At 56.0% G+C, this 11,594-nt stretch overlaps 1 protein-coding gene across 5 annotated transcripts; it reads right to left on the minus strand.

Annotated features, from left to right (window-relative positions):
* Positions 1 to 385: 385 nt before the first annotated feature.
* On the minus strand, positions 386 to 6,996 carry ZBTB45 (zinc finger and BTB domain containing 45). 5 transcript variants are annotated; one of them, XM_066270832.1, is made up of 5 exons: positions 6,822 to 6,996; positions 6,104 to 6,576; positions 5,619 to 5,845; positions 3,076 to 4,372; positions 884 to 1,085 (listed from the first exon to the last, which is right to left on the minus strand). In XM_066270832.1, the coding sequence occupies exons 4-5, from the start codon at positions 4,365 to 4,367 to the stop codon at positions 1,034 to 1,036; spliced, it is 1,344 nt and encodes a 447-aa protein (XP_066126929.1). In that variant the 5' UTR covers positions 4,368 to 4,372; positions 5,619 to 5,845; positions 6,104 to 6,576; positions 6,822 to 6,996; the 3' UTR covers positions 884 to 1,033. The 5 variants fall into 5 exon arrangements, with proteins under 5 accessions (XP_066126926.1, XP_066126924.1, XP_066126928.1 ...); XM_066270829.1 differs by lacking the exon at positions 6,822 to 6,996 and having other exon boundaries at positions 386 to 1,085; positions 3,086 to 4,367; positions 6,104 to 6,527; XM_066270827.1 differs by lacking the exon at positions 6,822 to 6,996 and having other exon boundaries at positions 386 to 1,085; positions 3,086 to 4,372; positions 6,104 to 6,526.
* Positions 6,997 to 11,594: the final 4,598 nt, after the last annotated feature.

Consider the following 11,594-nt stretch of genomic DNA (forward strand, 5'->3'; position numbering starts at 1 on the left):
AAGGGGTACCTCAGGGAGGGCACCGGGGATCTTGTCCAGCCAGACTGGGGCAGAGAAGCACCCATAGACCTTCTCACCCGCTCAGGGAAGGTGGTGGGGTGAGGAGTTAGGGCCACAAATCTTGGGCCCAGCCCCATATCTGATGATCCAGTTCGCAAAGGTGGTCCGGTCCCTGACCAGCCCAGCCCTAGCTTGACACTCTCTGCAGGGGTCCAAGTTCATGGGAGTAAAGTGTGTTGGGCCCCTGGTAAGTGGAGAAGAGGTGGAAGCAGGGGGAAGACCTACAGTGCCTGAATTCAAGTGCCAGCTCTGCACTGTGTTTGGGGTGGGGTCCCACATGTGGCCTCACTCTGTGAAGACACACCTCATACGTGGCTGGCCTGTACCCCACCCTACAGGACCAAGGGCTCTAGGAGAATCAGATCATGCTCAAATGCCCACCTCACTCTTGGCCAGAAAAGAGGTACCAGATGACCAAGCTGACAGTCCTGTCTTTACCCAAGGGGGCGCTGAGTGCCCCCACTTGTCTGCGGCAGTGACTGCTATACCGGTAATATATATATGGTCGTACCCCACCCCTCTGGTGGCAGTCACAAGGAGAGCTCAGAGGAGGCGAGCTCCGAGGGGAGCTGTACTGGGGAGGACAGCGAAGTCGGCCGCCTGGAACATGGTCAAGATGTAGGGTGATTTCTTCCACTGGGCAGGGATGTGAGGAGTCCTGCAGTGGGCGTGGCTTAGCCCCACTGACAATTGAGACGCTGTAAAGGATGTCAGGACTGCAGGAGCCTGGGCGAACCCGCATTGTTGGAGCCAGGTATCAGTCCCGAATCAGGACGCAGGATGCGCAGCCAGGTGGCGCTCCAGCAGCGCGCGGTGTGAGAACACCTTCCCGCAGGTGGGGCAGGGCGCGCGCTCCGGCCGGTGAGTGCGCATGTGCACGTTGAGGGAGCTCTTCTGCGTGAAGCGCTTGGCACAGACAGCGCACTGGAAGGCGCGCACACCTGTATGTGTGACCATGTGCTTGAGCAGGTAGTCACGCAGCGAGAAAGATCGCCAGCACACAGCACACTGGTGGGGCTTCTCCCCTGCGGGCGACAGGACGGTGCCACGTCTGTCAGCTGGAAAGAGACCTCGGGGCGCCTTTGCGGGGCGCCTCCGGGACCAACTACCAATCTGGAATACCCCTGCCCGACAGGTACATTCTGGGACCACCCTTCCCTCCCCTCCCTTACCTGCCCAGTAGGGATCCCCACACAGGGCCCCGTATATCCCCTCTCCTCTGACCAGTTGGAACACCTCTCTCCCAGACCCTTACCATATAAAACCAGGGCATCAGTGAATGTCATGGTCCCCTAACTACAACAGGTACCCTACCAGTAGGGAACCCTGTCAGTGAGGGACATCATTGCCTCTCAGGACTGGCCATTCAGGTGTCTTGCTACATCGACAGACATCCCCTTACCCCATTCCTACCATGCCCATAGAGGATTGATTCTTAACTATGATCTCTGGCCACCATTCTGGGTACAGTGTCGCAAGGCCCAGCACCCTTACACTGGAAGAGACCTGGGCATACCTATCCCCTTTCTGTTGGAACCTTTTGCCTAGAATCCCCTGCCTGTTGGTCACTATAATATCCCTGGGGTGCTAGAGCAGCCTGCTCTCCTCACCATGGATCAGAGGAAAGGAGGCAGGCTGTGTTGTCCCCTAGAGTCATGTAGTATAAACAAAAAGTCTTTCTCAGCAGCAGGTGGCTACAGGGCAGTGCCTAGAGGAGGTTCTTCTGGCACCTGGCTAAGCCCAAAGCAACCTGGAAATTTTTGGCTGGCACCACCTTGGGGATTCTGCCCTTTTTCCTTCCTCCCCAAGGCAGCCAGCCAGGTGGAGATTTTAAACTGTAAACCACACCTCAGAACATAGATACCTTCCCCATCATTCATAGTAAAACCCCAACTTCCTGACCCAGCAGCATTCCTCATACCACTCCCCAAGGCCTTCCAGACTAATCCTTGTTTTCTTTCTTTCTGTGACAGAGACAGAGAAAAGACAGAGACAGGAACAGATAGGGATAGATAGAGACAGACAGGAAGGGAGAGAGATGAGAAACATCAATTCTTCCTTGTGGCACCTTAGTTGTTTATTAATTGCTTTCTCATATGTGCCTTGACTGGGGGGGTCTACAGCTGATCCAGTGACCCCTTGCTCAAACCAGCGATCTTGGTCTCAAGCTGGTGAACCCTGCTCAAACTAGATGAGCCCGCGCTCAAGCCAGGAACCTCAGGGTTTTGAACCTGAGTCCTCTGCGTCCCAGTCCTCTGCTCTATCCACTGTGCCACCTTCTGGTCAGGCTAATCTTTGCTCTCTTAACATCTAGCTTGGCCTTTGGCATTCCATATCCGTCCTCCCCAAGGGGCACCTGCATCATCTCTGCAACACACCCACTAATTACCAGCCACCATCGTGGCCTCTTACTCCACAGTGCCTCCAGCTCGACATTCTTCTGCATTTTACTTCTCCCCAGCCACTTCAGAGACACCTCCCTGACATGCTGAGGTCCAAGAGAACCTCACTGCAGCCTTGGTGAGTCCATGTCTCTCCTCCACCTTGGATCAGGCCACCATTCTCCCTGCTTCCCAAGGCCAGAGAACATACAATTCTTTGCATCTAGCCAGTGCCACTGGATCCAGTGACATCACAGTAGACCCAAGAAGCTCCCCACAGCACTGCTCCAAAATCTGGCCATGTGCCCTCACCACCACCATCAAGGCTCCATCCCTAATGTCCATCCCCAGCTCCATCTGCTGACAAAGTCTCCACCACCAACTTTTCAAAGGCTCCGGTAGGTTCCGGCTCCATACCCAAGCCTTCAGATAAACTGCACTCCCCACCCCCACATAATAAAGCGTGGTATGAGACCAGCAGGAATGTCCACTGCCCACATGTATAGCACTTGGGGGCTCAATTTCCAGGATACACTGAGTCACCAAAGTGTAAAAGAACCCTGTCACAGCCCCCGCCCAGCACCCAAACCTGTCTCAAGTTTGAATCTCCAATGACCCACGGGCTGAGACCCACCCTGGCTCACCGGAGTGGATGAACATGTGCTTGGTGTAGTTTTTCCTCGAGCTGAATGTCTTGCGGCAGTGACTGCACTCATAGGCGGGAGGCTCTGAACCAGTGGTGCGCACAGCGGGGACCAAAGGGGCAGAGGCGGGAGTGGTGGGCGGGGCCGGGGTTTCCCCAAGAGTAGTGTTGGGGCCCGCCTCCCGCTGGAGTGGTGAGTAGAAAGCGGGGCGAGGTGCAGCTGGCCCGGAAGGTGCTGGAGGGGGCTGTGCAGGGGGCCCTGGAGCACCCAGATGAAAGGGGAATAGCGCAACGGGTGGTGGCCCTGGGGTCTTCACGGCAGGTGGGCGGGATCCAGACAGGACGCAGTCGGGCAAGGCCGGGCCCTCGGTGGGACAGCCTTCCACGACTGTGCCGTCTTCCTCTTGCCACGCGGATACGTAGCTATCGGAGAACACATCCTCGGCAGCCGAAGGACCCCGAAGGAAGTCCCTCCCGGCTCCGTAGTCAGAGAGGCCAGCCGGTGCAGGTGGCTCCTCGCGTGCGCTGTCAGATGCAGCAGTGAGGAAGCCAGCGGCGCAGTCGGTGAAGGCAGGGGGTACCTGGTTTTCGCCTGGGCCACCGCCTTCTCCATCCTCGCCGTCGGTCTCCTCATCTGTCTCCTCATCCTCATCCTCACCGCCCTCGTCTGGGGCCGCAGGTAGAGCGGGGTCAGCGGCGGAACCCTCTACTTTGGTGGGTGTAGGGGGCGCAGGCAGCTGCAGGCGCGCGGGTTGGCGTTGCTTGCGGCTATGCGCCACACCAGGATGGCTCAGGGGGCGTGCGGTCAGCAAGTGGCGCAGGCGGTGGCGCAGCTGCGCGGGAGCAAGTGGTGGGGGAACGGGTGTGGGGAGGGGCGGGGGCGTAGGGGTAGCCAGGGCCGGGGCGCGGGCGCGAGCGATGATCTGTGTGCACTCATCTATGACTGTCTGGATGCGCAACACAGACGCGGCCGTGAGCACCTGCAGCGCTTCGCCTTGCGCCACCACAAGCGACCCACTGTAGAGGAACTCGACAAGCTGGCGCACAGTCTGAGCAGGTACCACGGGCGGCACACGGATCTCGGAGTGGCCGAGCAACAACTTGTCCTGAAAGAAGGGTGAGCCGGCAGCCAACACGCAGCGGTGAGCGCGCAGTGAAGCCTCACGGATTCGCACGGTCACATCGCAGAAGTGCCCGCCCAGTCGCTGCCCGTTCAGGGTCTCGAGCAGCGAGCGGGAGAAGTTCTGTAGGTGGATGTGGTGCACAGCCTCCGCCGCCGCCATCTATACTGGACGAGGGAGGATGTAGGGGAGGTCAGCTAGAGACTCCAACCTCTGTCCGGTGTCCCTGTCTCTTCAGCCTTTGTCGCAAGACAGGGCCCAAGGGCGAATCTCAGCCCTCCCCAACAGCAGCAGCGTTCTGCTCAGCACACAGAATACAGCATGATCCTCCCCTACCCCAACACACACATACAGACACACACTGCAGGACTTCTGCCAGTCTCACCATAACCGCAGTCCCCAGCAGACCACTGGGAGAGGGCTGGGTATATCAAAAGTGTACACACACCCGTCCCCCCGTTTTGCTTACTACCTGAGGTAGGGTCTAGGGCTGGCTTCCACTGTCTTGACCCACCCAGCCCCCTTTCCCCCAACTCTAATATCAATTTTCCCCACATCCCCCTCAAGGAAGCAGCCCTGTGGAGAAAAGGGCAGAGACCTACATCCAGAACTGGATCACTCTCCACCCTGATAGCTGCAACTCCCTCCACTCGTGGCTGCTTTTTGGTCTGTCCTGACCACACACTCTAACCTTAGCATCCAAGGCCCAGTGGAGACCCAGGTCTGATGCCTCGGAAATGGGTTGTTAACCAAGGTACACAGAAGTCTTCACAGGGTGGGGTGGCACGACCTGCCTCCTGGACTGAGTGATCTCAGGAGTGTGCATAGTCACAAAGGGTTCAGAGTAGGTTGGGCATTAGTTTGGCAGGTGCGCCATGGGAAGCAAACAGTGATTTCTGGCACACCCCAGCATAGCAGCTTGGTGCTTCTTGGAATATGGATGGGGCCTGAGGGCACAGAGTTACTTGTGAGGCCTGGGCAGGGGTGCGGAATTGGGTGGGTGCAGGTGGAGTGGAACATGGCTGAGCAATCCGGATGCTTCTTGTCAAACTGTGGCCTCAAAATCCAGCATTGCTCACCCTTGGGCGCCAGGCTCACCCCACACCCACACCACACATCTCCAGTCTAGGGGAGGAAGGTCAGGACACAGGACCACTCTGAGACCAGCCTGGCCCAGGCACAATCACATAGCTCCAGAGTGAAGCCTGCCTTGACCCACAGCCTCTATTGGGGTCCCACACTCACGCCCTCCCGCTCCTTAAGCCCAAACTGCCTTTGCTGGGACCAGACTCCACTCCCTTTCTTGTACACCCCACATCTGACTGCTCAGACCACTTCACACACCTTCCCTACCCCCACCCTCTCCCGTATCGCTGGCCTGCACTGATGCAGTGACCTCCCATCCTCGCCTACCTCCCGGTTTATTCTCCACGCGACAGCCAGAGGGAGCCTGTTCACTCCTAACAAATCAGGACCCTCCTCTGTTCAGAGCCCTCCGTGCAAAGAATTAATTCTTGGCAATTCCTCAAACGAGCCAAGTCTTCACCTGCCGTTGCCTCTGCCACAGGCATCCTTCCCGTGTCCATTCATCCAGCATCTAAAGAACTTCAAAGGCGAGCCCCGGCGATGGGGGCAGAAACCTGTGTGTCAACCCACAGGGTATGAGCCCTTCCTTTTCCGATCCATCCCGGCCCTAACTCCCGATCCCCTACAGGCCCCGACTCCTCGGTCCAGAGGCAGCAGATTTTTCAAGTGTCTCGGAACAAAGGCCATTTGAGGATGAGGCCCCTAGGCCCCCCTCCCGGGCCCGCGCCATGTTCCCGCCGCCACACTGTTGCCCACGCCACACACTGACCCCACGCCCTCTCCCGTGCTCTGCGCCATTGCGCGCGACCTACCCTGAGCACCGAGTCCCTCTCTGGTCCGCGCCGGCTGCACCCGTTGCAACCCGCACCAACCCGGGTCTCCTGCGTTTACTCCGGGTCCGCGCCGTGCCCACGTCCTGCAGCGCTTCTCACGTCCTCAGCGTGCGCTCCAAACCTAACGCGGGAGGCCCTGCCCAGCCACACCCGGGTCTCCTCGTCTGCCCAGCGGAAGGGGGTTACCGGCCCGACCCCACTTCTAGCTCCTCCTCAGGCACCGAGCCAGGCGCTGCCCGCCTCCAGCTCACCGCTATCAGGGCCGCACTTCCGGCGGAACCTAAGTCCGCAGCCGCTGCGGCGCTGGGAAGCTATAGATAAAAGCACGTTTCCGTGTTTCTATGGTGATCCGCTGCCGCCGCCAGGCCGCACTTCAGGGAACCAAAGTCGCAGAAGGAGGTACCCCGGGGCAGCGAGGAATCTCTGAGCCACAAAACGCTTCTAGCGTCGCCCTGGAAACGGCACACAGGCGGGTCTTGGGTGTCAATCCTCAAGCCCCGCCCGTGCGCGCCCCGCCCCCGCTGGCCTGGCGCTGGTGCACAGCAATGAAGCGTGGGAAGGGAATCTGCAGCCAGGTCTCGCGTTCAGTTTAAGCTCCGGGCGACCCCGGGAAGCGGCCTTCTTCCCATTACGCATGTGCAAGTAGGAGTAGGGCTCGCGAGTGGGGTGAAGGAACACACCGGGTCTTGGCGCCCACCTTCTGCCCCACGCCTGAGTCTTGGTCCCGGGTGGAAGGTGAAGAAAGCTTGATTAGATGGGATTTCCACTTCCTCCTCCTGCCCCAGGCCTGCTGCCCGGGGCGAGTCATGGCAGGCCTTGGCCGGATCGCTCAGTCGGTTAGAGAGAGACGTCAGGAAACACCGAAGTTGAGAGTTCCATTCTTCTCTACTCCCCCCTCGCCCCCACTTCCCTACGCCCCTCCCCCGCCATCAAGGCACATTTGGAAAGTGACCAATGAATACACAACTAAGTGGAAAAACAAATGAATGCTTTCCTCTCTCCCCCTAACTATGTATCTCTAAAATCAATCAGTGAGCCAAGGAAGCATCCTCCCTAAACACAGAATGTTGCTGGAAGTTAGGGTCTATACAGTAACAGATCCATGTTCCTGTCTCTCTAGCTTTCTCCCTTCCTCTCTCTAAAAATCAATAAAATAAAATTTTTAGCCTGACCAGGGGGTGGTGCAGTGAATAGAGCGTCGGACTGGGACGCGGAGAACACAGGTTCAAAACTCCTAGGTTGTCGGCTTGAGCGTGAACTTATTTGGTTTGAGCAAAGTTCACCAGCTCGAGCCCCAGGTCGCTGGCTTGAGCAAGGAGTTACTCAGTCTGCTGTAGCCCCTGGTCAAGGCACATATGAGAAAGCAATCAATGAACAACTAAGGTGCTGCAACAAAAAATTGATGCTTCTCATCTCTCTCTTCTTGTCTGTCCCTATCTGTCCCTCTCTGTAAAAAATTTTTTTAATGTAATAATTAAAATAAAATCAACCAATGAAAAAACTTTTAATGACCAATAATGAAGGCATATGAAACTGAATGATGTGGCTAGGAGCCAAAAAAAAAAGCACTGGGAGGAGGGGTTGAGATGGGTGGTACCCTGCTGGAGGGTGGTGAGTAGCCAGACCCCAAAGACTGGAAATCACAAGGGACAGAGTCTGTGGGAAGAGCTGTCCTGGAACAGGGAACAGCGTAAATCAGCAAGGGCCTTGACATGGGACTGGCTGTCCAGCACATGCATGAACAAGTCCCACTAGATGGTGAGGCTGAGTGGTGAGCTGGCCTGGCCTTATGCTCTACTCATGGGGGCTGAAGGAAGAGAGGAGGGTCTGGACTGCAAGGTCAGAAGATTCCCCCGGGACCTCACTGGACTCCATACTTTATGCAGCAAGGGTGGAGTCCAGCGTGAGGAGGAGAGGTGATTTCTCAGCCTTCAGTATGGGGACAACATCAGAATACCCGCTTATCATAACGGAGTTGTAAATGTGTTGAAGGTCATGGAAGGGAGGGGAATATGCCAGACAGACTGACAGCTCATCCTGTGACCCATCACCTGAGGAAGCTCATTAAAACCCTAGTCAAATGATCTCATCCTCCTTGTTCAGAATGTGGGCCCCTCACTGTGGCCTGCCTAGTCCACTGTATTGGCTCCATTCAACCTCAACAACCCTCCTAGGCCCCTCCCCCCCCAGTTCCTATCACTGGTCATTCCTCTCTGCCCTCCAGGCTACTTGCTGTGCCCACCTCAAGGCCAGCCTGTGCAGTTCCCTCTGTTGCACCATCTCACACAGCTCAGCTGCCACCACCCCACTCTCCCAGAAACCTCCCTGATCTCAAGATTACCCCATCTTCTGTCACAGGGCCTGTGAGGGCAGAGGTTATCTCTGTGTTACACCTTGACAGACAGCTGCTGCCTCTACAACCTAAACAAGAATGTAGGTGCCAACAGTTGCCTTACCCTGCCCTGGACCTAATTCCACTGGATTCTGGGGCATTGTTAGTCATCTCATGTAGGGGACAAAATCCTAAAAATGTCCCACTCCATCCTGGCCTGGTAACACAGTTGGTTAGAGTATTGTCCCTATATGCCAGAGTTGGAGGTTTGACCCCCATCCAGACAACTATAAGAATTAACTAGTGAGCCTGACCAAGGTGGTGGCACAATAGACAGAGCATGGGACTGGGACGCAGAGAACCCAGGTTCGAAAACCCGAGGTCGCCAGGTAGAGCACGGGCTCATCTGGTTTGAGCAAGGCTACCAGCTTGAGCAATGGGTTACTCAGTCTGCCGTAGTCTCCCAGTCAAGGCACAAAAAGAAAGCAATCAATGAACAACTAAGGAGCTTCAACAAAGAATTGATTGCCAAGACCAGCTCAGCAATGGGTGTGCATGAAAGAAAGGCGCTGCAGGACTTAAGAAAAACACACAAGACACAACATACAGAAAAGATGGGTACAGGCAACTCTAAGCCTCTAGGACCAAGAGCCCAGATCTCTGCAGCCTCATCGCATTTATTGGTTTCTCTGCTCATCAAGCAAATTAGCAGAGTCTGGGTCAAATTAGTTGACAGTGGATTAAGGTGCAGAGAAAAATGACCAACCGATGTCCCCCAGGTATGTAGGAAAATGGCTATAGGGACCAGCTGCTTCCTATACAGAATCATAGCAGTGCTTGCCAAGGCAGCGTTCTGCCCCTGCAGGACTTGGCATTCCAAAGTATACACCAAAGACTTGTCTCAGGACAACAGTCTAATTCCTGACCACGTTCCTACAATTGATGCTTCTCATCTCTCTCCCTTACTCTCTGTCTGTCCCTATCTGTTTCTCTGTTTCTCACTCTCTCTCTCTCTTTCTCTCTCTCTGACACACACACACACACACACACACACACACACACACACAAAATCCTCTATAGGTATGGGGTATGGTAGGAATGGGGGAAGGGGACGTGCCTCAATGTGGCAGGACACCTGAATGGCCAGTCCTGAGGGGCAACGATGTCCCTACTGGTAGGGTTCCCTACTGGTAGGGTACCTGTTATAGTTGGGGGACCCTGACATTCACTGATGCCCTGGTTTTATGGTAAGGGCCTGGGAGAGAGGTGTTCCAACTGGGCAGAGGAGAGGGGATATACTGGGCCCTGTGTGGGGATCCCTACTGGGCAGGTAAAGGAGGGGAGGGAAGGGTGGTCCCAGAATGTTCCTGTCGGGCAGGTCCCCCAGATTGATGGTTGGTCCCGGAGGCGCCCCGCAAAGGCGCCCCGAGGTCTCTTTCCAGCTGACAGACGTGCACGCACCGCCCTGTCGCCCGCAGGGGAGAAGCCCCACCAGTGTGCTGTGTGCTGGCGATCTTTCTCGCTGCGTGACTACCTGCTCAAGCACATGGTCACACATACAAGTGTGCGAGCCTTCCAGTGCGCAGTCTGTGCCAAGCGCTTCACGCAGAAGAGCTCCCTCAGCGTGCACATGCGCACTCACGGGCGGAGCGCGCGCCCTGCCCCACCTGCGGAAGGTGTTCTCGCACCGCGCGCTGCTGGAGCGCCACCTGGCTGCGCATCCTGCGCCCTGATCCGGGCCTGAGACCTGGCCCCGCCCAACTCGGGTTCGTCCAGGCTCCTGCACTCAGGCACATCCTTTACAGCAGGGGTCTCCAAACTACGGCCTGCGGGCCACATACGGCCCCCTGAGGCCATTTATCCAGCCCCTGCCGCACTTCAGGAAGGGACACCTCTTTCATTGGTGGTCAGTGAGAGGAGCATAGTTCTCATTGAAATACTGGTCAGTTTGTTGATTGAAATTTACTTGTTATTTATTTTAAATATTGTATTTGTTACCGTTTTTTTTTTTTTACTTTAAAATAAGGTATGTGCAGTGTGCATAGGGATTTGTTCATAGGTTTTTTTTTTTTATAGTCTGGCCCTTCAACAGTCTGAGGGACAGTAAACTGGCCCCCTGTGTAAAAAGTTTGGGGACCCCTGCTTTACAGCGTCTCAATTGTCAGTGGGGCTAAGCCACGCCCACTGCAGGACTCCTCACATCCCTGCCCAGTGGAAGAAACCACCCGACATCTTGACCATGTTCCAGGCCGTCGACTACGCTGTCCTCCCCAGTACAGCTCCCCTCGGAACTTGCCTCTCTGAGCTCTCCTTGTGACTGCCACCAGAGGGGTGGGGTACGACCATATATATATTACCGGTACAGCAGTCACTGCCGCAGACAAGTGGGGGGGGCAGAGCTGGCACTTGAATTCAGGCACTGTAGGTCTTCCCCCTGCTTCCACCTCTTCTCCACTTACCAGGGGCCCAACACACTTTACTCCCATGAACTTGGACTCCTGCAGGGAGTGTCAAGCTAGGGCTGGGCTGGTCAGGGACCAGACCACCTCTTCGAACTGGATCATCAGATTTGGGACTGGGCCCAAGATTTGTGGCCCTAACTCCTCATCCCACCACCTTCCCTGAACGGGGTGAGAAGGTCTATGGGTGCTTCTCTGCCCCAGTCTGGCTGGAAAGATCCCCGGTGCCCTCCCTGAGATGCCCCTTATCTGGCATCTATGGGGTTCAGATGGATCCATCTTGGACTGTATAATAAAGAACTGACCCTTGGGCCCAAACCCAAAAGCTATGAGCTGAATTATGTGTTTCTAGATTTCAGGGACTGGCTGTAGCCATTGGGTCTCAGCGCCCCCTTGGGTAAAGACAGGACTGTCTGCTTGGTCATTTGGTACCTCTTTTCTGGGCAAGAGTGAGGTGGGCATTTGAGCATGATCTGATTCTCCTAGAGCCCTTGGTCCTGTAGGGTGGGGTACAGGCCAGCCACGTATGAGGTGTGTCTTCACAGAGTAAGGCCACATGTGGGACCCCACCCCAATCACAGTAACTGTCCAAGGGTCATATTTCAAAGTGTGTCACCAGATCTTCTAAGCCCTTAGAAATTCAAAGTTTCCCTCCCTTTTCTGATGGGCATGATGTGTG

Source organism: Saccopteryx bilineata, chromosome 3 (genome assembly GCF_036850765.1).
Source record: "Saccopteryx bilineata isolate mSacBil1 chromosome 3, mSacBil1_pri_phased_curated, whole genome shotgun sequence".
In the NCBI taxonomy this organism is placed as follows: domain Eukaryota; kingdom Metazoa; phylum Chordata; class Mammalia; order Chiroptera; family Emballonuridae; genus Saccopteryx; species Saccopteryx bilineata.

What these genes read in the sequence shown, in the direction of transcription:
- ZBTB45 (XM_066270829.1), bottom strand. Translation starts at nt 4,367, where the DNA reads ATGGCGGCGGCGGAGGCTGTGCACCACATCCACCTACAGAACTTCTCC. An exon ending in GCACATGTTCATCCACTCCG is followed by an intron (nt 1,086 to 3,085) that starts GTGAGCCAGGGT and finishes TGTCGCCCGCAG; the next exon opens with GGGAGAAGCCCCACCAGTGT.